Here is a 21,014-nt window from a genome sequence, read left to right as displayed (position 1 = left end):
CTGATTATGACTGTACAATGATAGACTCAGTGCTGCCCCCCACAGTTCACTTCTTTCTCCTTTGGATTTAGGCAGAGAAGACGCTTCAAAGGCAAATTGCTGCCCTCTGCTATTTGAAGTGAGTAACAATAATTAGTTTATCTTATTGTATAATATAATATAATATAATATAATATAATATAATATAATATAATATGATATGATATGATATGATATCATATCATATCATATCATATCATATCATATAATATAATATATGTGTGGGTGTATTACCGTTGCGAAGGAATAAGATTAAGAAAACATTATTAAACACACATTATTAATCAAATATAAAATCATATCACCAAATATGTATGGAAGTATGGAAGCCCATTTCCGCCAGAAACTAAAAAGAGAGAGATAAAACTTAATAAAAAAGAGTAAGTAAGTCGAAATTATGAGATAAAAAGTCGAAATTATGAGATAAAAAGTCGAAATTATGAGATAAAAAGTCAAAATGATTAGATAAGAAGTCAAAATTATGAGATAAAAAGTCGAAATTATGAGATAAAAAGTCGAAATGATGAGATAGGAAGTGTGCATGCGCCTAAATGGCAGTGTTTTCAATGGTCCCTTCATCCATCATCTCGCTGGCCTTACCATGCTCACAATATGCAACCCTAAATGAGACAACTAGAGGTGACTTTAGTTAGATCGGATGTTATCGTTAAGTCATTAAGTCTGTCATTGCTGTTAATTAAATAAGAGTTGTGTTGTGTCCACAGACTGTGTGAATAAGTTACTTAAATGAAAAACAACAGAGAATCCAGGATAGCAACGTTAGCTTCTTTATTAACAGACTGCAGGTAAAAACACACCGGCCGTTTCTCAATATCCATACTTGTGTGTACTTGTGTGTACTTGTGTGTACTTGTGTGTACTTGTGAAAACGTCATCAGTCTCAGTCCAAGTGCTGTTCCAATTCTCAAGTAAATGAACACCGAGGACGGTTCTCAAACCCGGAAGTGTTCTCGCTCCGCCCATTTTTACCAAGTATGCATCGGAGGTGGTTTGTGTAATGAAGATATGACGTATTTATAGTTTGGCAAGCGACGTTTGTCGGAGGTGATAAGCTCCGCCTCTGCGGACGCTCGGCGCTCACTGTGCCCGGCACAGAGCAGCGTGACCTCGGCCTGTCCTGATGAAATGATCCGCTGGCTCAGACGTCGCTGTCATTAGATGCTCGGTGTGATCCATAGATTTGTTGTTGACGTGTTATTTTGTTTTTAATGGAAACGTTTTGACCTGACAGTTTAAAAGTTTGTATATTGTTAATGTTTTTTTTATTTTAACTTTGAATGTTAGATTTATATTAAAGTCACACGGTCATTGTATCTGTATTTAAATATAATATGTAAATATTAGATATGTAGAGTAGTATATATTTGTACAAGTCATATATATATATATATATACTACTCTACAATGCTGTAATATATCTATTTTCCACATTGTATTATTTGTATTGTATATTTTAATAGAAATAATTAATAAATGAAGTTAAATATTTAAAATGTGAAAATAATAACAACATATATATGCATTTATTAAAAGTATTTCATATGTTCATTTATCAACACTGTAGGTGGCGCTAATGAGGCTGCAGCACTTGGCGCCAGCCACCATTCAAACAGCGGAACAATACATACATACTTGCATACTTGAGTATTGAGAAACGGGCACCATCAACAACAGACTCAGCTTCTTCTACACTTCCCTCAAGAGTCCCGTGTGGTCTGAAAGCGCCCCCTATAGGCATGAACATGTTACTGCACCCTGTGAACATCAGTGGCGACACAATACAAAAGTGCCTTCTTCTCACTGTACTTTTAAACACCACAAGGAACAGGAGCTGAGTGAGCGCAGTAAAAAGGACAAATCAGAAACCCCATGGAAGAAGTGGGTGTGTGGGACCATGCACAAAACCGAGTGTTCTGAAAGGGGCAGGTTTAGCAGGGTTATTGAACTACTATGGTGCTTCATCCTTATGGTATTTTGACCAAAGCATGTCACTGACATGTTCATTAGGACACCAGGGAACTATTTTAAGGGGGGAAATAGGGTATAATATGTCCCCTTTAAAATCCTTTCAAGGGTGTGTTTGCTGAGTAGAATGCCATGTGAATGCGCAAGCAAATGAAGGATTTCATTTGTTGTAAAGCCACGTTTGAAGCAGTCCTCAATATACTCGCAATCCATGTCTGTGTCGGTCTCCCCACACCACACATGAGCTGCTAACAGCGGACTTTGAATCTCATAATTTCGACTTTTATCTCATTATTTCGACTTACTTAGAGGATTTTTTTTTTAAATTAAGTTTTATCTCTTTTTTTTTCTGGCGGAAATGGGCTTCCATAAATATGAGACGGAGCCCCTAAAGGGACATCGAAAAAAAACAAAAACTAAACGTTTCTGGTGCGCACAAGATACTTTCTGGTGCTCACGAGAAAGTATCTCGTGCTCACGAGAATGTATCTCATGCTCACGAGAAAGTATCTCGTGCGCACCAGAAAGTATCTCATGCGCATCAGAAAGTATCTCGTGCGCACCAGAAAGTATTGTATGCGCGTGATGTCCCCGAACGCAGTTTTAAGGTCATTTGAGGCGTGAAATTAGTCATTTAGAATTCAAAAATGTGGTTTGTGTATTAAGATATGACGTATTTATAGTTTGGCAGCGACGGTATCGGAGGTGACGAGCTCCGCCTCAGCAGTGCGCGGGGCAGAGCAGCGTTACCTCGGCCTGTCCTGATGAAATGATCCGCTGGCTCAGACATCGCAGTCATTAGATTAAGCCTCATCACAGAGTGTTGATAAATGAACATAATAAATACTTTTAATAAATGCGTATATATTATTTTCTAATTTTTAATCTTAATCTATTAAGCAGCGTCCGCTGAGGCGGAGCTCGTCACCTCCGATACCGTCACTGCCAAACTATAAATACGTCATATCTTAATACACAATCCACATTTTTGAATTCTAAATGACTAATTGCACGCCTCAAATGGTCTTAAAACTGCGTTCGGGGACATCACGCGCGCATTCAATACTTTCTCGTGAGCACGAGATACTTTCTGGTGCGCACGAGATACTTTCTGGTGCCAGAAACTTTTTTTTTTTTTTTTTTTCGATGTCCCTTTAGGGGCTCCGTAGAACTTTGTCACAGACATAAAAGCGGTAAATATTTTTATTCATCTGTAACTTACAGGATAATAAATATACAATATAACAACGATAAACATCGCACTTACGATCGTTTCAGCATGAATTTTCACATTCATTCATTCATGTAATGAGAGTCATAATCTATTGGTGTAAACAGACAGAGATCAGCTTTTACTACGTTAATAAGCTCACGTGATAACATCAGAGTCCAGGACTTTATCATCCTTTCAAAGCTTTCATTCAAGCTCAACTATGAATACAGTTAGCGCTAACCACTGCTAAGTTAGCTAACTGGTTACCAGTTTGAAGTTTGAGCGGAAGTTGCTTTTATTTTGACAGCCTTCAGCGGAAGTGACGCTCACCTCGCCTCACTGTGGCGGACTTGACATGTCGTTTGTTGTTCTCATCAAAATGGCCGCTGTGTGGGAGGATGGAGACTGAGCCGTCACTGAGCCGCTGATCCACAAGCACCACAACCCGAACTGTAGCTCCAACCAAACCGAGCCCGAACCAGAACCCGATTCTCGCGTGCAGGTAAACGATTGTTTTTTGCATTTTTTTTCTTGTCAGCATCCTTTCACTGTCATTGACGAGCGCATGATTGACACTCGTTACGTCACAGAATCAGTGAAGAAAAAAAAATCTGATGTTTGCGGTTTTATTTTTAAGGTTCGTTTGATTCGATGTTTGGGTTCGTTTGATTCGTGTGAGGCGGTGACTGTGATTCAGTGTGAAGGTTATTCAGGTGACGTCACAGCAGTGGCAGGGCGTGGATATCAGAGATATCGATATGTATAACAACAACTAATAACCAATAATTAATCCAACATTACAGTTTTATCATTATTGTTGTTGTTGTTGTAATAGTAAAAATAATAATAATAATAATAATAATACTTGTTATTATTATTATTGTTATTATTACAATAACATCACAGTCAGTTCAAGGTGATTATTGTGAAAATCATTATGTTGTTGCTTCAACTTTAATGTTTGGACGAGAAATGAATGACAGACTCCGCCCCCACCGCCCTTTGAACTGTAAGTTGGTTACTGTGGCAAACACGGCAGTAAATGACTCAGCAGTGTGTGTGTGCGTGTGTGTGTGTGTGTGTGTGTGTTGTTGATGATTGTGTATAGTCAGTGTTGTGGTCTGTCAGCAGGGGGCGCAGTGACAGACAGAAACATGGACACCACAACGTCCATAAAGATGACCACGCTGGCGATCCAGAACCTGTTCAGCTACGTGGAGGAGGAGAACCTGAGCGCTGTGAGAGCTCACCTGGACCGCTTCAACGAGGTGGACGGACGCAGCGACGTACGTGTCTGAGCCCGCTCACCTCCTCTTCATGTCTGTGTGTGTGTGTGTGTTGACTGCTTGTGTCTTTGTTTTTGTGTTTGTTGACTGGTTGTGTTGTGGTTGTGTGTTTGTGTACAGAACGGTCAGACTCCTCTGATGCTGGCAGCTGAGCAGGGCAGTGTGGACATCGTCCAGGAGCTGATCAGGAGAGGAGCAAATGTGAACCTGGACGACGTGGTGAGACACACACACACAGACAGACACAGAGACAGACACACACAGACAGACACAGAGACAGACACAGACACAGAGACACACACACTCTCCTACCTCTCTAAATTCCTCAGATGCTGCAGTTGCTAGGAGACAGAGTTCATCAGTAGGCCCAGTGATTGTCTTGTTGCCATGGTAACATGTTACCTCTGTATGTGTGTGTGTGGTCAGGACTGCTGGTCGGCTCTGATTTCTGCTGCAAAAGAAGGTCACATGGACGTGGTGAAGGAGCTGCTGGAGAACAGTGCTTACATCGAACACAGAGACATGGTGGACACACACACACGCACACACACACACACACACACACACACACACACACACACTCACACACTCACAACTGTCCCTGTGTGTCATGTGTCTCAGGGAGGATGGACAGCTCTGATGTGGGCAGCATATAAAGGTCGTTTAGAGGTCGCCAAGCTGCTGCTGGAGCACGGAGCGAACCCTAACACTACAGGACAGGTAACACACACACACACACACACATAACCCTAACACCACAGGACAGGTGACACACACACACACACATAACCCTAACACTACAGGACAGGTAACACACACACACACACACACACACACACACACAGTGTGAACCCTGACTGCCGGTCTCTCTCAGATCAGATGGGGTCAGGGTCTTCCTGAGTCTGTGTGTATTTATGATTTAATGCCAAATAACACTGCAGTTGTGTTGTGCTGTGTTTGGTTGAGCCACACAGTTTGAGGCAGGGGAGGGTTGGTGGTGGTATGTTTGGAGGTGTTTATCTGTAAAGCGAGATAGTAAAGTAAGATAGTAAAGTGAGATAGGATAGTAAAGCGAGATAGTAAAGTGAGATAAGATAGTAAAGCGAGATAGTAAAGTGAGATGAGATAGTAAAGTGAGATGAGATAGTAAAGCGAGATAGTAAAGTGAGATGAGATAGTAAAGCGAGATAGTAAAGTGAGATGAGATAGTAAAGCGAGATAGTAAAGTGAGATGAGATAGTAAAGCGAGATAGTAAAGTGAGATGAGATAGTAAAGTGTGATAATAAAGCGAGATATTAAAGTGAGATAGTAAAGCGAGATAGTAAAGTGAGATGAGATAGTAAAGCGAGATAGTACAGTGAGATAAGATAGTAAAGTGAGATGAGATAGTAAAGCGAGATGAGATAGTAAAGTGAGATGAGATAGTAAAGTGTGATAGTAAAGAGAGATAGTAAAGTGAGATAGTAAAGCGAGATGAGATAGTAAAGTGAGATGGGATAGTAAAGCGAAATAGTAAAGTGAGATGAGATAGTAAAGTGAGATGGGATAGTAAAGCGAGATAGTAAAGTGAGATGAGATAGTAAAGCGAGATAGTAAAGCGAGATAGTAAAGTGAGATGAGATAGTAAAGTGTGATAGTAAAGAGAGCTAAGATAGTAAAGTGAGATAGCAAAGTGAGATGAGAGAGTAAAGTGAGATGAGATAGTAAAGTGAGATAGTAAAGCGAGGAATTAAAGTGAGATAGTAAAGAGAGAAAGTAAAGTGAGATAGTAAAGCGAGATAGTAAAGTGAGATAGTTAAGTGAGATGAGATTATAAAGCGAGATAGTAAAGTAAGATAGTAAAGTGAGATAGTAAAGCGAGATAGTAAAGTGAGATAAGATAGTAAAGCGAGATGAGATAGTAAAGTGAGATAGTAAAGCGAGATAGTAAAGTGAGATGAGATAGTAAAGTGAGATAGTAAAGTGAGATGGGATAGTAAAGCGAGATAGTAAAGTGAGGTGAGATAGTAAAGCGAGATAGTAAAGTGAGATGAGATAGTAAAGTGTGATAGTAAAGTGAGATGAGATAGTAAAGTGAGATAGTAAAGTGAAATGGGATAGTAAAGCGAGATAGTAAAGTGAGATGAGATAGTAAAGCGAGATAGTAAAGTGAGATGAGATAGTAAAGTGAGATAGTAAAGAGAGATAAGATAGTAAAGTGAGATGAGATAGTAAAGTGAAATGAGATAGTAAAGTGAGATAGTAAAGCGAGGAAGTAAAGTGAGATAGTAAAGCGAGATAGTAAAGTGAGATAGTTAAGTGAGATGAGATTGTAAAGTAAGATAGTAAAGTGAGATAGTAAAGCGAGATAGTAAAGTGAGATAAGATAGTAAAGCGAGATGAGATAGTAAAGTGAGATAGTAGAGTGAGATAGTAAAGTGAGATAGTAAAGCGAGAAAGTAAAGTGAGATAGTAAAGCGAGATAGTAAAGTGAGATAGTTAAGTGAGATGAGATTGTAAAGTAAGATAGTAAAGTGAGATAGTAAAGCGAGATAGTAAAGTGAGATAAGATAGTAAAGCGAGATGAGATAGTAAAGTGAGATAGTAGAGTGAGATGAGATAGTAAAGTGAGATGGGATAGTAAAGTGGGATAGTAAAGCGAGATGAGATAGTAGAGCGAGATGAGATAGCTAAGTGAGATTAGATAGTAAAGTGAGATGTGATAGTAAAGCGAGATAGTAAAGTGAGATTAGATAGTAAAATTAGATAGTAAAGCGAGATAGCAAAGTGAAATGAGATAGTAAAGTGAGATGAGATAGTAAAGCGAGATAGTAAAATGAGATGAGATAGTAAAGCGAGATAATAAAGTGAGATGAGATAGTAAAGTGAGATGGGATAGTAAAGCGAGATAGTAAAGTGAGATGAGATAGTAAAGCGAGATAGTAAAGTGAGATGAGATAGTAAAGTGTGATAGTAAAGTGAGATGAGATAGTAAAGTGAGATAGCAAAGTGAGATGGGATAGTAAAGCGAGATAGTAAAGTGAGATGAGATAGTAAAGCGAGATAGTAAAGTGAGATGAGATAGTAAAGTGAGATGAGATAGTAAAGTGTGATAGTAAAGAGAGATAAGATAGTAAAGTGAGATAGTAAAGCGAGGAAGTAAAGTGAGATAGTAAAGCGAGAAAGTAAAGTGAGATAGTAAAGCGAGAAAGTAAAGTGAGATAGTCAAGCAAGATAGTTAAGTGAGATGAGATTGTAAAGCGAGATAGTTAAGTGAGATGAGATTGTAAAGCGAGATAGTAAAGTAAGATAGTAAAGTGAGATAAGATAGTAAAGCGAGATGAGATAGTAAAGTGAGATAGTAAAGTGAGATGAGATAGTAAAGTGAGATGGGATAGTAAAGTGAGATAGTAAAGTGAGATGAGATAGTAAAGCGAGATGAGATAGTTAAGTGAGATGAGATAGTAAAGCGAGATAGTAAAGTGAGATGTGATAGTAAAGCGAGATAGTAAAGTGAGATAAGATAGTAAAATTAGATAGTAAAGCGGGATAGCAAAGTGAAATGAGATAGTAAAGTGAGATAGTAAAGAGAGAAAGTAAAGCGAGATAGTAAAGTTTGATGAGATTGTAAAGTAAGATAGTAAAGTGAAATGAGATAGTAAAGTGAGATAGTAAAGTGAGATGAGATAGTAAAGCGTGTTAGTAAAGTGAGATGAGATAGTAAAGAGAGAAAGTAAAGTGAGATGAGATAGTAAAGTGTGATAGTAAAGCGAGATAGCAAAGTGAGATAGTAAAGCGAGGAAGTAAAGTGAGATGAGATAGTAAAGTGAGATAGTAAAGTGAGAAAGTAAAGTGAGATAGTAAAGTGAGATGAGATAGTAAAGCGAGAAAGTAAAGTGAGATGAGATAGTAAAGCAAGATAGTAAAGTGAGATAATAAAGCGAGATAGTAAAGTGAGATGAGATAGTTAAACGAGATAGTAAAGTGAGATGAGATAGTTAAACGAGATAGTAAAGTGAGATGAGATAGTTAAACGAGATAGTAAAGTGAGATAGTAAAGCAAGATGGTAAAGTGAGATGAGATAGTAAAACGAGATGGTAAAGTGAGATGAGATAGTAAAGTGAGATAGTAACACGAGATGGTAAAGTGAGATAAGATAGTAACGCGAGATGGTAAAGTGAGATAGTAACGCGAGATGGTAAAGTGAGATAAGATAGGAAAGTGAGATGGTAAAGCGAGAAAGTAAAGTGAGATGCGATAGTAAAGTGAGATAGTAAAGCGAGATGGTAAAGTGAGATGAGATAGTAAAGTGAGATGCGATAGTAAAGTGAGATAGTAAAGCGAGATGAGATAGTAAAGTGAGATGAGATAGTAAAGTGAGATGGTAAAGAGAGATAGTAAAGTGAGATGCGATAGTAAAGTGAGATAGTAAAGCGAGATGAGATAGTAAAGTGAGATGGTAAAGAGAGAAAGTAAAGTGAGACGCGATAGTAAAGTGAGATAGTAAAGCGAGATGAGATAGTAAAGTGAGATGGTAAAGCGAGAAAGTAAAGTGAGATGCGATAGTAAAGCGAGATGGTAAAGTGAGATGAGATAGTAAAGTGAGATAGTAACGCGAGATGGTAAAGTGAGATAAGATAGTAAAGTGAGATAGTAAAGCGAGAAAGTAAAGTGAGATGAGATAGTAAAGTGAGATAGTAAAGCATGTGTGAGATATTATTAGTCCCTGTTCCAGATGTCTGGACAATGTCATCCCCTCAACACCGTATTTGATCATTTCATTTAATATGACGTTAGAACCACCTAACCCTGTCTGTCTGTCTCTCTCTGCCTACCTGCCTGTCTTTGCCTGCCTGTCTGTCTGTCGTCCACAGCAGTACAGTGTGTATCCCATCATCTGGTCCTCAGGTCGAGGACACGCAGACATCGTCAAACTGCTGCTTCAGAACGGAGCCAAGGTCAACTGTTCTGACAAGGTGACCAAGCCCCGCCCCTTCCTGTCTGTGTGTTGTGTAGTACTGATTGTGTGTGTCTGTGTAGTACTGATTGTATGTTGTGTAGCACTTATTGTGTGTGTCTGTGTAGTACTGATTGTGTGCTGTGTAGTACTGATTGTGTGTTGTGTAGCACTGATTGTGTGTTGTGTAGCACTGATTGTGTGTGTCTGTGTAGTACTGATTGTGTGTTGTGTAGTACTGATTGTGTGTTGTGTAGCACTGATTGTGTGTGTCTGTGTAGTACTGATTGTGTGTTGTGTAGTACTGATTGTGTGTTGTGTAGTACTGATTGTGTGTCTGTGTAGCACTGATTGTGTGTGTCTGTATAGTACTGATTGTGTGTTGTGTAGTACTGATTGTGTGTTGTGTAGTACTGATTGTGTGTTGTGTTCACTGATTGTGTGTGTGTGTGTAGTACTGATTGTGTGTGTCTGTGTAGTACTGATTGTGTGTTGTGTAGTATTGATTGTGTGTGTTGTGTAGTATTGATTGTGTGTCTGTCTCACAGTATGGGACCACTCCTCTGATCTGGGCGTCCAGAAAAGGACACTTTGACTGTGTGATGCATCTGCTGGAGAGCGGCGCCGACGTGGACCAGGAGGGGGCGGTATGTGCTGACAGATGAGTGGGAGGAGAATTGGGAGGAGCTTTGATGATGACAGGTGTGCGTTTATTGGCTCAGAACTCGATGACGGCTCTGATCGTGGCGGTGAAGGGAGGCTACACTGAAGTGGTGAAGGAGCTGCTGAAGAGAAACCCCAACGTCAACATGACGGACAAAGACGGGAACACGGCGCTGATGATCGCCGCCAAGGAAGGATTCACCGAGATCGTCCAGGACCTGCTGGACGCCGGCACATACGTCAACATCCCAGACCGGGTCAGACACACACACACACATTAGCTCCATCTTGTGAGAATTGTTGTATTGTTATCGTTATATACAGTTTTTTCCTATAAACTATAACCCATGTGTCACATGATACTCAATAATACTGTGTGTGTCTGTGTTATAGAGTGGGGACACGGTGCTGATTGGAGCGGTACGCGGGGGTCACGTGGACATCGTCAGGGCTCTGTTACATAAATACGCTGACATTGACATCAGAGGTCAGGTAAGAACCCTTCATAGCCTCCGCCCTGATGGGGCCACGCCCCTTTTTAATCTGTGATACCTTTTGATACATTTTTATCTTTGATGTTGGTTTGATTAACATGTGTTGTGTTGTTGTGTTAGACTTTTGTTAAAGAGTTGTGTTGTTGTGTTCAGGAGAGTAAAACTGCTCTGTACTGGGCTGTTGTTGTGTTAAAGCAGGGGTGGGCACTTATTTTCCCCACATGAGAAACAAAAAATATTGTTGAGGGCCAGGCCAAATTTTAATTTTAATTACATTTTATCTCTTTTAACAAAAAAAAGCAGTAAATTGTATTGTTTTGGTGTACATTGGGCAGCATACAAACACACAATAAACAAACACAATTACTAACCAACTGTATATAATGAATGCTATTATACTATACTACTGTGGTGTAGTGCAGTGACCACAGTCCCCCCCCCCCCCCAACAGAGCGCACCTGCACGCTTACACACACTAATGCTGCAATCACACAGGCTGAGTTTCCATAGGAGTGACGGTGCTTCGCTGGTTAAATAATAAGATAATAAACATGGAGGGAGATAATGATAACTCCTGAACTTACACTGAGACACGGACCTCGTTCTTAACGTTGCCTCCAACTCCTTTGCGCGCTCTTCATCAGATAAGTTCTTGTATTTCTCTTCGTGTTTGGTCACGTAGTAGCGATTCAGATTGTAATCCTTAAACTCAGCGACTTGTGAACCACAAACTAAACACACGGTTTTAACCTTTGACGCCTGTAAAGAAATATTTAAAAGTCCATGTCTTTTTAGGGGGTCAGGGGTAAGTGGCTAGTGTCACCTGTCGCTGTGCAGACAGACGCAGATACGTGCGTCCATACGTCAGGCTTTTCAAAATAAAAGCAACACAGTTGTATTGCATGCACAGCATAAATACTTGTTCATCTGTGTTTATGACTGACACACCGCGGGCCGGACAGGGATGCCCAGGTCTGTGTTAAAGTGTTGTGTTGTTGTGTTATTGTGTTCAGGAGAGTAAAACTGCTCTGTACTGGGCTGTGGAGAAAGGAAATGCCACCATGGTCAGAGACATCCTGCAGTGTAACCCTGATACTGAGACCTGCACCAAGGTCAGTGTGTGTGTGTGTGTGTGTGTCTGACTTAGAGTTCTCAATGGGCCTGAAAATTACCACCCGACCCGAAGAGAACTAGTCTGACTGTGACACTGATGTGTGTGTGTGTGTGTGTCTCAGGACGCTGAGTCTCCTCTGATCAAAGCTACAAAGATGAGGAACATTGAGATCGTGGAGCTTCTTCTCGATAAAGGAGCCAAAGTGTCAGCCGTGGACAAGGTGGGAACAGGAAGTGTCTGACTTTCAAAATAAGATGATTTAAAGGGGTAGTTGAGAGCTTCAGTTTTCATGTCTTTATTTTGCTTCATCATCATCATCATCATCATCACTGATAATAATGGACACCTGTGCTCACCTGTGGATTCAGAAAGGAGACACGCCCCTCCACATTGCCATCCGTGGGCGGAGCCGCCGCCTGGCCGAGCTCCTCCTCAGAAACCCCAAAGATGGCCGCCTGCTGTACCGACCCAACAAGGCGGGAGAGACGCCGTACAACATCGACTGCAGCCACCAGAAGAGCATCCTGACCCAGATCTTTGGAGCGCGTACGTCTGCCGGCGGCCGGGTCAGTCATCACCTGACCACGGCGTGACATCACTCACATCTGAGTCTCCTCCCCCTCCTCAGGTCACCTGTCGCCCACGGAGACGGACGGAGACATGCTTGGATACGACCTCTACAGCTCGGCTCTCGCCGACATCCTGAGCGAGCCCACGATGCAACCGCCGATCTGTGTGGGTCTGTACGCACAGTGGGGGAGTGGAAAGTCCTTCCTGCTCAAGAAGCTCGAGGGTGAGGGCGCCGCCACACGGGGGAGAGAGGGGGGAGGGCGAGAGAGAGAGAGAGAGAGAGAGAGAGAGAGAGAGAGAGGGGAGATAAAGTGAAGTAATGCCTGGACTTAAGCTCCTCCCCCTCTTCCTCAGATGAGATGAAGACGTTCGCAGGTCAGCAGATCCAGCCTTTGTTCCAGTTTTCGTGGCTGGTGGTTTTTCTATCTCTGCTGCTCTGTGGTTCTGGTTCTGTGGTCCTGGGTTTCACCGTGGACCACAGACTGGCTCTGGCCGTGTCCCTCAGCGTCCTCGCTCTGCTCTACATCTTCTTCGGTAAGAAGTGACTCCGCCCCCGTTGGCGTTGGCGCGGCATGTGACTGAGTGTGTGTGAGTGTGTGACACTGTGTCCCTCTCACAGTGGTGGTGTACTTCGGCGGCCGTCGCGAGGGCGAGAGCTGGAACTGGGCGTGGCTTCTCAGCACTCGCCTGGCTCGTCACGTCGGTTACCTGGAGCTGCTGCTCAGGCTCATGTTTGTCAACCCGCCCGAACTGCCGGAGCAGAGCACCAGAGCACTGCCCGTCAGGTGAGACGCGCCACTGCACCACCTGTGCGGTGGGTTAAACCTAACCCTAACTCTAACCTCTGACCTGTCCACATCTGTCTACACCTGTCCACATCTGTCCACAGGTTTCTGTTCACAGACTACAACCGTCTGTCCAGTGTTGGAGGTGAGACCTCAATGGCTGAGATGATCGCAACGCTGTCCGACGCATGTGAGAGAGAGTTTGGTTTCCTAGCGACACGTCTGTTCAGAGTGTTCAAGACGGAGGAAACACAAGGTAACACAACAACACACACACACAGTACAGGTGGGTTGTAACAGGAAGTGTGTGGGTCGGTTTCCTCAGTTAAAAGGAAGTGTGTTCGTCATAACAGGAAGTGTGTGGGTCAGTTTCCTCAGGTAACAGGAAGTGCGTGGGTCAGTTTCTTCAGGTAACAGGAAGGCCGTTTCTCAATATCCATACTTGTGTGTACTTGTGTGTACTTGTGCGTACTTGCGTACTCCAGTCTCAGTCCAAGTGCTGTTCCAATTCTCAAGTAAGCGAACAGCGAGGACGGTTCTCAAACCCGGAAGTGTTCTCGCTCCGCCCATTTTTACCAAGTATGCATCGGAGGTGACTTAAGTGTACTTGGGATGGCCATGTATCCCATAATACATTTCGGCGGAGCATAGCAGCAGATAATAGAAATATAAATCTGAAATAAATATTTTTCTTTGTCCCGGAACAAAGTTTTAACATCATTTGAGGCGAGAAATGAGTCATTTAGAAATCAAACATGTGGTTTGTGTATGAAGATATGACGTATTTATAGTTTGGCAGCGACGTTTGTCGGAGGTGATAAGCTCCGCCTCTGCGGACGCTCGGCGCTCACTGTGCCCGGCACAGAGCAGCGTGACCTCGGCCTGTCCTGATGAAATGATCCGCTGGCTCAGACGTCGCTGTCATTAGATGCTCGGTGTGATCCATAGATTTGTTGTTGACGTGTTATTTTGTTTTTAATGGAAACGTTTTGACCTGAAAGTTTGAAGGTTTGTATATTGTTAATGTTTTATTTATTTTAACTTTGAATGTTAGGTTTATATTAAAGTCGCACGGTCATTGTATCTGTATTTAAATATAATATGTAGATATTAGATATGTAGAGTAGTATATATTTGTACAAGTCATGTATATATATATATATATATATATATATATATATATACTCTACAATGCTGTAATATATCTATTTTCCACATTGTATAATTTGTATTGTATATTTTAATAGAAATAAATTAATAAATGAAGTTAAATATTTAAAATGTAAAAATAATAACAACATATATATGCATTTATTAAAAGTATTTCATATGTTCATTTATCAACACTGTAGGTGGCGCTAATGAGGCTGCAGCACTGCAGCACTACAGCAGAACTACAGCAGAACAATACATACATACTTGCATACTTGAGTATTGAGAAACAACCACATACTTGTGTACTCCCGTACTTGGCAAGTATATACTCCCAGCATACTTCTCAAGTATATACTTCCCAAGTAAGCAAGAACATACTTGCTTACTTGAGTATTGAGAAACGGCCGAAGTGTGTGGGTCGGTTTCCTCAGGTAACAGGAAGTGTGTGGTTCTGTTTCCTCAGGTAACAGGAAGTGTGTGGGTCGGTTTCCTCAGGTAACAGGAAGTGTGTGGGTCTGTTTCCTCAGGTAACAGGAAGTGGAAGAAGACGTGTTGCGTGCCGTCCTTCGTGGTCTGCGCCGTGGTCTTAGCGTGCCTGGGCACCGGCGTGGTGCTGCTGTCCGTCTTCCAGGTGGACGCAGAGAAGCGGACGCTGAACGCGGCGCTGATCTCCGTGGGCAGCGTGGTGGCGCTGGCGCTGCTGCTGAACTGCAGGACGTGGTGGCGGGTCACCGACTCTGTGCTCAACTCTCAGAGGAAGAGGCTCCACGGCGCCGCCAACAGGATGCACAAACTGAAGAGCGAGGGCTTCATGAAGGTGAGGGGAGGGGCTAAGAGGGGCGTGGTTTGTGTGTGGTGGTGAACGGTCACATGACCCCGGTGTCGTCCTGCAGGTCCTGAAGAACGAAGTGGAGCTGATGGCCAAGATGGCGAAGACCATCGACAGTTTCACGCAGCATCAGACGAGGCTGGTGGTCGTCATCGACGGACTGGACTCGTGTGAACAGGACAGAGTTCTGCAGATGCTGGACACGGTGAGGACGTCTCAGAGGGACAGACACAGGGACAGAGGGACAGAGAGACATAATATTAGACAAAATATTCAAATGTTTGGTGTGTGTGTGTGCAGGTGCGTGTGTTATTCTCCAAAGGTGCGTTCATCTCCATCTTTGCCAGTGACCCTCACATCATCATCAAAGCCATAAACCAGAACCTGAACAGCGTCCTCAGAGACTCCAACATCAACGGTCACGACTACATGAGGAACATCGTGCACCTGCCAGTCTTCCTCAACAGCAGGGGGCTCTCCAGCGCCAGGAAGATGTGTGCGGCTGCTCCCGCTAATGGAGACGCAAACGCCGCTGACGGTAACCCCGGTGATGGCGGGAGGACTCACACACCTTTAAACACATGTCATGTGTGTTCTGATGCTCATGCTATTGTTATGACTGTTCAGCAGTTCCACTTAGAATCCAGCAGAGGGCACACACAGGTCAGAGACACGTGTGTCCAGAAATCATGTGATCATCAGGTTTAGTTTCAGTGTTGCTTTGTTGATTCACCAGTTCATAAAGTCATTTAAATATTCACATAAAAGTTCATAAAGAGCCAGAGTTGCACGTGATCAACAGGTCAACGCTAACCCTCAACTCTCTGTCTGTCTGTCTGTCTGTCTGCCTGCCTGCCTGCCTGCCTGTCTGTCTGTCTGTCTGTCTCTCAGGTTGGCATGAGGAGTTGGACAGGAAACTGTCTCAGCACAGTTTGGGAGAATTGACAAAGTTTGGCAGCAAAACGACCCTGACACGCAGAGTAAGTGTGTGTGTGTGTGTGTGTGTGTGTGAGCGTGTGTGTGTATATATATATAAACGTGTGTGTCATGTGACCTTCAGGACACGTACCGGCGGCGTCAGGTTCAGCGCTCTGTGACTCGTCAGATGTCGTTTGACCTGACGAAGCTGATGGTGACGGAGGATTGGTTCAATGACATCAGCCCACAGAGCATGAGGAGACTACTCAACATTGTCTCTGTCACAGGTACGTCTGTCTGTGTGTGTCTGTGTGTGTCTGTGTGTGTCTGTGTGTGTGTACAGACTGACCTGTGTGTGTGTGTGTGCGCAGGTCGCCTCCTCAGAGCTCATCAGATCACCTTTAACTGGGACCGTCTGGCGTCGTGGATCAACCTGACTGAGCAGTGGCCGTACAGGACGTCCTGGCTCATCCTGTACCTGGAGGAGACGGACGGCGTCCCCGACCCGTCCACGCTGAAGACCATCTACGAGAGGTCAGAGGTCACACGCGGTGAAATGAGTGAGTAAATGATGAAAGACAGTCAGGTATGATGTGAGTGTGTTTGATCCAGAATGTGCAGGAACATTCCCACCACCAAAGACGTGGAGCCGCTGCTGGAGATCGACGCTGACGCGCGGAGCTTCGAGGTGTTCCTGTCGTCGCGGACGCCCGTCCTCACAGCCAGAGACATCCGCACCTTCCTGCCCTGCACCGTCAATCTGGACCCCAAACTGAGAGAGATCATTGCAGGTGAGATGCCACAGGCTCCGCCCATCTATACGGTGCGATGAACTGCACCATACGGAGCGGAACCACCGGCTCCGCCCAGCCTCTCTCTCATCCACTTTTCCTCCGTGTCACACAGATGTCCGAGCGGCGCGGGAGCAGATAAATATGGGCACGGTCACATACCCACCCCTCCCCCTGCAGGAGGTTCAGCCCCGCCCCACCTCAGTCTACAGCCAGATGTCGTCAGTGTGCTCTCCCTCCGCCTCTTTCAGCGGACCAGCAGGGGGCGTCCTCTCCCCGCAGCCTCACAGCAGCTACTACAGCGGCATGGTCGGACCACAGCACCCCTTCTACAACAGGGTGAGAGGCACTGCCCACTTATGATGTCATCACTGCATCACAGCTGATACTTCCTGTTTTACCTTCTTCACTTCATCACTTCGTTTCTGCTTGTTTTCAACTTGGTGACAGTACTAGTCACAGTACTAGTCACATGATTAGTTACAGTACTAGTCATATGATTAGTTACAGTACTAGTTACCGTCCTAGTCACATGATTAGTTATAGTACTAGTTACAGTACTAGTCATATGATGAGTTACAGTACTAGTTACCATACTAGTCACATGATTAGTTATAGTACTAGTCATATGATTAGTTACAGTACTAGTTACAGTACTAGTCTGATTAATTACAGTAGTAGTACTGACCAGTACCAGCTGTAGAAGCTGTGTACTCAGTGTAGAACTCCTCCCTCCTCCTTTGATTGGTTTCAGTTACTTCCATTTGTGTTTTTATCTCCATCAATGTTACTTTGATTTTATGCCCCTCCCCATTTAGCCATATTTCCCCCATCACCTTTACCAGCTGCCACGCCCACTAGTGTCTGCCTCCCACTCATTACACCTTCATCCACGACTGCTTCCTAAAACATCGTCCATCAGAGACACAACTGCACCTGTAAGTACTACACACACAGACACACACACACAGACACTCAAATGTATGCCATTTGGACCAAATATGTCCCCACTTTATCGTGATCACTGACCTTTATGTTCTTACCTGTCTCTCTCCCTGTCCTCCCTCTGTCTCTCCCTGTCCTCCCTCTATCACTCCCTGTCCTCTCCCTGTCCTCCCTCTGTCTCTCTCCATGTCCTCCCTCTGTCTCTCCCTGTCCTCCCTCTATCACTCCCTGTCCTCCCTCTGTCTCTCTCTCAGTGTAAAGTTTCCTCTTTGAAAAAGAAGAAGGTATTTGTTTCCTCCTTCCTTCCTTCCTTCCTTCAATCCTTCCTCCCTTCTGCCTGGACAAGTATTTAGTTCAGTAGCTGTGTGACCTTTGACCCCACTTCTAATCGGCAGGATCTGTTTCACTAACCTTTCCCTCCGTTTCCATGGAAACCACATTTCACCACATAAGTGTATTTGTGTGTGTGTGTGACTGTGTGTGACTGTGTGTGTTCCCAGAATTCGGCGTCCGTTGTGTCTGGAGCTCCACCCCTCCTCCTCAGCTCCATGACAACAGAGGCTGTGTGTGAGCGCGTGCTGCAGATGGAAGGCATGGACCAGACAATGATGTGTCAGTACAGCGCCACCATCAGGAAGGTCAGTGACATCACAGCGAGCATGTTTTCGTTAGGGGGAGGAGCCTGAGCGTCATGGTCATGCTGCGGTTTTCTGTTTCCAGGCAAACGTCAACGGCCGAGTTCTGTCGCAGTGTAACATCGACGAGCTGAAGAAGGAGATGAACATGAACTTTGGAGACTGGCAGCTCTTCAGGGCAATGGTCAGTCATTATGACCTCACGATGACCTCATCATGACTTCCTCGTGACCTCCTTGTGTGTTCTTTCCCACCGCAGGTTCTGGACATGCGGATCATCGAGAGCCAGGTGCTACGTGAGGACGTGGCCAGCGAACAAGGTAGCGTTGTCGGTGGTAATGCTGATGGGGGAAGGCGGGCCTTGGCTCCGCCTCACGCCGGCCCCGCCCACACAGACGCTTCGCCGATGTATAGCTTCAATCTGAGCTTTGAGGAACTGAGCACGGTGGGACTGGATGACGCGTCGAGACACGGAAACACACCGTGGATGGTGAGTCCACAGAGGACACCTCTGATGTCACATCCTCGTTATGGTGAAATGAACCCTCCTCCTCTCTGGTTTCATTAGGGCGGAGCTCATCGGACCGCTAGCATGACCAGCCTCAACTCCCAGGAGTCGTCCAACGATATCTCCAGGCTAACAGACAAGCAGCAGTCCGAGTACCGCAGCGCCTACCAGGAGTACATCGCTCAGATGGCGCAGCTGGAAATGGGTGGTGGAGGCGAGAAGCCCGTCCAACCACAGCCGGGACAGTTCATGACATCATCGTCAGAGGAGAAGAGCAAGGACGGCGGCGATCAGGATGCACGTAAACCCTTTACCAAGAGGAGTGGCGGGAAACCAGCTGCAGACAACGGCGACTTAACCGCCAACGGCGACGCCCTGGACCCCATCACGGAGGAAGACGAGAAGGGCGACCACGGAATGTCCAAGTCTCTGCTGACCCGCAGAACCTCAGCAGAGAGAGGTGGACTGTTCCCAGGCGCCGCTGACCTGAAGATGAAGGCATGCAGCGGACTGCGGTACCAGAAGTTGACAAGTGATGACGAAGAGTCTGAGGAGTCAGACAACGCTCCGCTGCTGAAGGACGGCAAGAAGACGAGTGAGTCCAAACCTGTTGGCTCGCTGGCACTGAAGGGGAAGGACTACTTGTCCGACGCCATGCTGGACAAGAAGGACTCGTCTGATTCCGGCGTACGATCCAATGAGAGCTCTCCCAACCACTCGCTGCAGGACGAGGAGGCGGAGCTGTCACAGATGGACAGAGCCAACCTGATAGAGCTGGATGATGAGAGTGTGGCGAGGAAGCGTAGTCTTCCTAGCAGCCTCAGCGGCCTCCAGGATCCGGCAGTCACCCGGATGTCCATCTGCTCTGAGGACCAGTGTAGTCTGCTCACCAGCAGCCCTGAGGAGAGCTGGCCCTCGTCCAAGACCTACAACCTGAACCGTACACCAAGTAACGTGACGCTCAACAACAACACCAACACCCAGCACGCCAACCGCCCCCGCCAGCCTCCAGAGGGCTCCACCTCCACCAACCCCTCCTCCTCCTCCTGTTCCACCGCCGATGTCATCGTCTCCCCAAGCTCCGGCACCTCCGGGACCTCCACCAGGCCGGGACCCAACAACGAGAATGTTCGAGTGGTTCACCTGAAGCGGGGCCTGAAACCCGGCGACCCCCCAGAGATCTGCACCATTTCGTCCGACACTGTCACCTTCGGTGAGGAACGCGAGAGCATCCTGTGACCTCACCGCTGAAGACAACAGGAGCACTGAGGGACCGCCCCCCTCTGCCCTCTGAGCCAGTCAGAAGCCTCGGATCAGTCCGGGGTGAGGTGACGAGGTGAAGAGCGGCCGCGGGGGTCCACGGTAGATGTTTCGTAGATTGTTAGCGATGCATGTTGATGTTGTTCTGTGACGTTTTGATTTGAAGGAAAAAAAGAATTCCGGAGAATCCAAACGTTGTAGTTGAAAAAATATTGTTGACGAATGTTTCGTGTTGAAAACTTTAGATTCTATGTTTGTGAACAGTGAAGTTAAACCCCGCCCCCTGCTCGCTGGCTGCAGTACACATCATAAACCCCGTATTCTTCAACTGACGCTCTCAAAGTGGGTTGAGTCATGTTGTAAATTAGCATGTCAGCTCGTTATGGGATTTATTGATGTGATCAATATCAAATGGATTAAGAATTTAAAAAAGTAGATGTTTTTGTTCTGAATAAGCTCAGCGGCGCCCCCTGGATGAACCGCAGCTGATTTCACCACAGTCATGTGAACAGGAAGCGAAATCATCGCTAACAGTTATCGGTCATCTGTTTACGTGTCAGTGATCTTTTATTTGTAGAAGTTATGTCTTTGAAAGTGATTGATTAGTTATTAATAGTATAGTTTGTCAGTGATTGGTGGTTATTGGTGGTGTGCTGCATGTGTGTCCGCCTCAGTGCTTCGTAAATAAACTTGATGTTGAACACAGTGTGTGTGTGACTGTTGATTTAAGCTTTAATCACACAGAACATCCCATTATTGTGATGTTTCTCACACTGAGACAAACTATTGTCCTTCAATGTTTTTAACCTGGAAATAAAACTTCGTCATTGATTGTTCACAGCAGAAATATTAGGAGTTTGACCAGGTCGAAGGTCAAATCAAGCT

At 44.7% G+C, this 21,014-nt stretch overlaps 1 protein-coding gene across 7 annotated transcripts; it reads left to right on the top strand.

Annotated features, from left to right (window-relative positions):
* The first annotated feature begins 9 nt into the window (after positions 1 to 9).
* Positions 10 to 20,763, top strand: kidins220b (kinase D-interacting substrate 220b). Of its 7 annotated transcripts, none has more exons than XM_058612975.1 (31): positions 10 to 118; positions 3,546 to 3,740; positions 4,370 to 4,524; positions 4,645 to 4,743; positions 4,951 to 5,049; positions 5,146 to 5,244; positions 9,380 to 9,481; positions 10,011 to 10,109; positions 10,185 to 10,382; positions 10,519 to 10,617; positions 11,633 to 11,731; positions 11,855 to 11,953; positions 12,102 to 12,279; positions 12,362 to 12,526; positions 12,658 to 12,837; positions 12,923 to 13,088; positions 13,193 to 13,344; positions 14,771 to 15,060; positions 15,137 to 15,277; positions 15,373 to 15,610; positions 15,964 to 16,052; positions 16,133 to 16,277; positions 16,362 to 16,524; positions 16,603 to 16,781; positions 16,897 to 17,120; positions 17,627 to 17,719; positions 17,981 to 18,010; positions 18,227 to 18,364; positions 18,447 to 18,545; positions 18,621 to 18,851; positions 18,930 to 20,763. In XM_058612975.1, the coding sequence occupies exons 3-31, from the start codon at positions 4,393 to 4,395 to the stop codon at positions 20,106 to 20,108; spliced, it is 5,205 nt and encodes a 1,734-aa protein (XP_058468958.1). In that variant the 5' UTR covers positions 10 to 118; positions 3,546 to 3,740; positions 4,370 to 4,392; the 3' UTR covers positions 20,109 to 20,763. The 7 variants fall into 7 exon arrangements, with proteins under 7 accessions (XP_058468958.1, XP_058468955.1, XP_058468957.1 ...); XM_058612972.1 differs by having other exon boundaries at positions 17,600 to 17,719; XM_058612974.1 differs by having other exon boundaries at positions 4,367 to 4,524; positions 17,600 to 17,719.
* Positions 20,764 to 21,014: the final 251 nt, after the last annotated feature.

Source organism: Solea solea, chromosome 17, assembly GCF_958295425.1.
Source record: "Solea solea chromosome 17, fSolSol10.1, whole genome shotgun sequence".
In the NCBI taxonomy this organism is placed as follows: Eukaryota; Metazoa; Chordata; class Actinopteri; order Pleuronectiformes; family Soleidae; genus Solea; species Solea solea.
The sequence above is the reverse complement of the archived record's forward strand: the minus strand, read 5'-3'. Positions and strand labels throughout refer to the sequence as shown.

Bases quoted from the DNA above. Each gene is read 5' to 3' on its own strand.
- kidins220b (XM_058612972.1), top strand. From the start codon at position 4,393: ATGGACACCACAACGTCCATAAAGATGACCACGCTGGCGATCCAGAAC. The intron at 15,278-15,372 runs GTGAGGACGTCT...GTGTGTGTGCAG, and splicing joins TTCTGCAGATGCTGGACACG to GTGCGTGTGTTATTCTCCAA. The intron at 17,121-17,599 runs GTGAGAGGCACT...CTCCCCATTTAG, and splicing joins AGCACCCCTTCTACAACAGG to CCATATTTCCCCCATCACCT.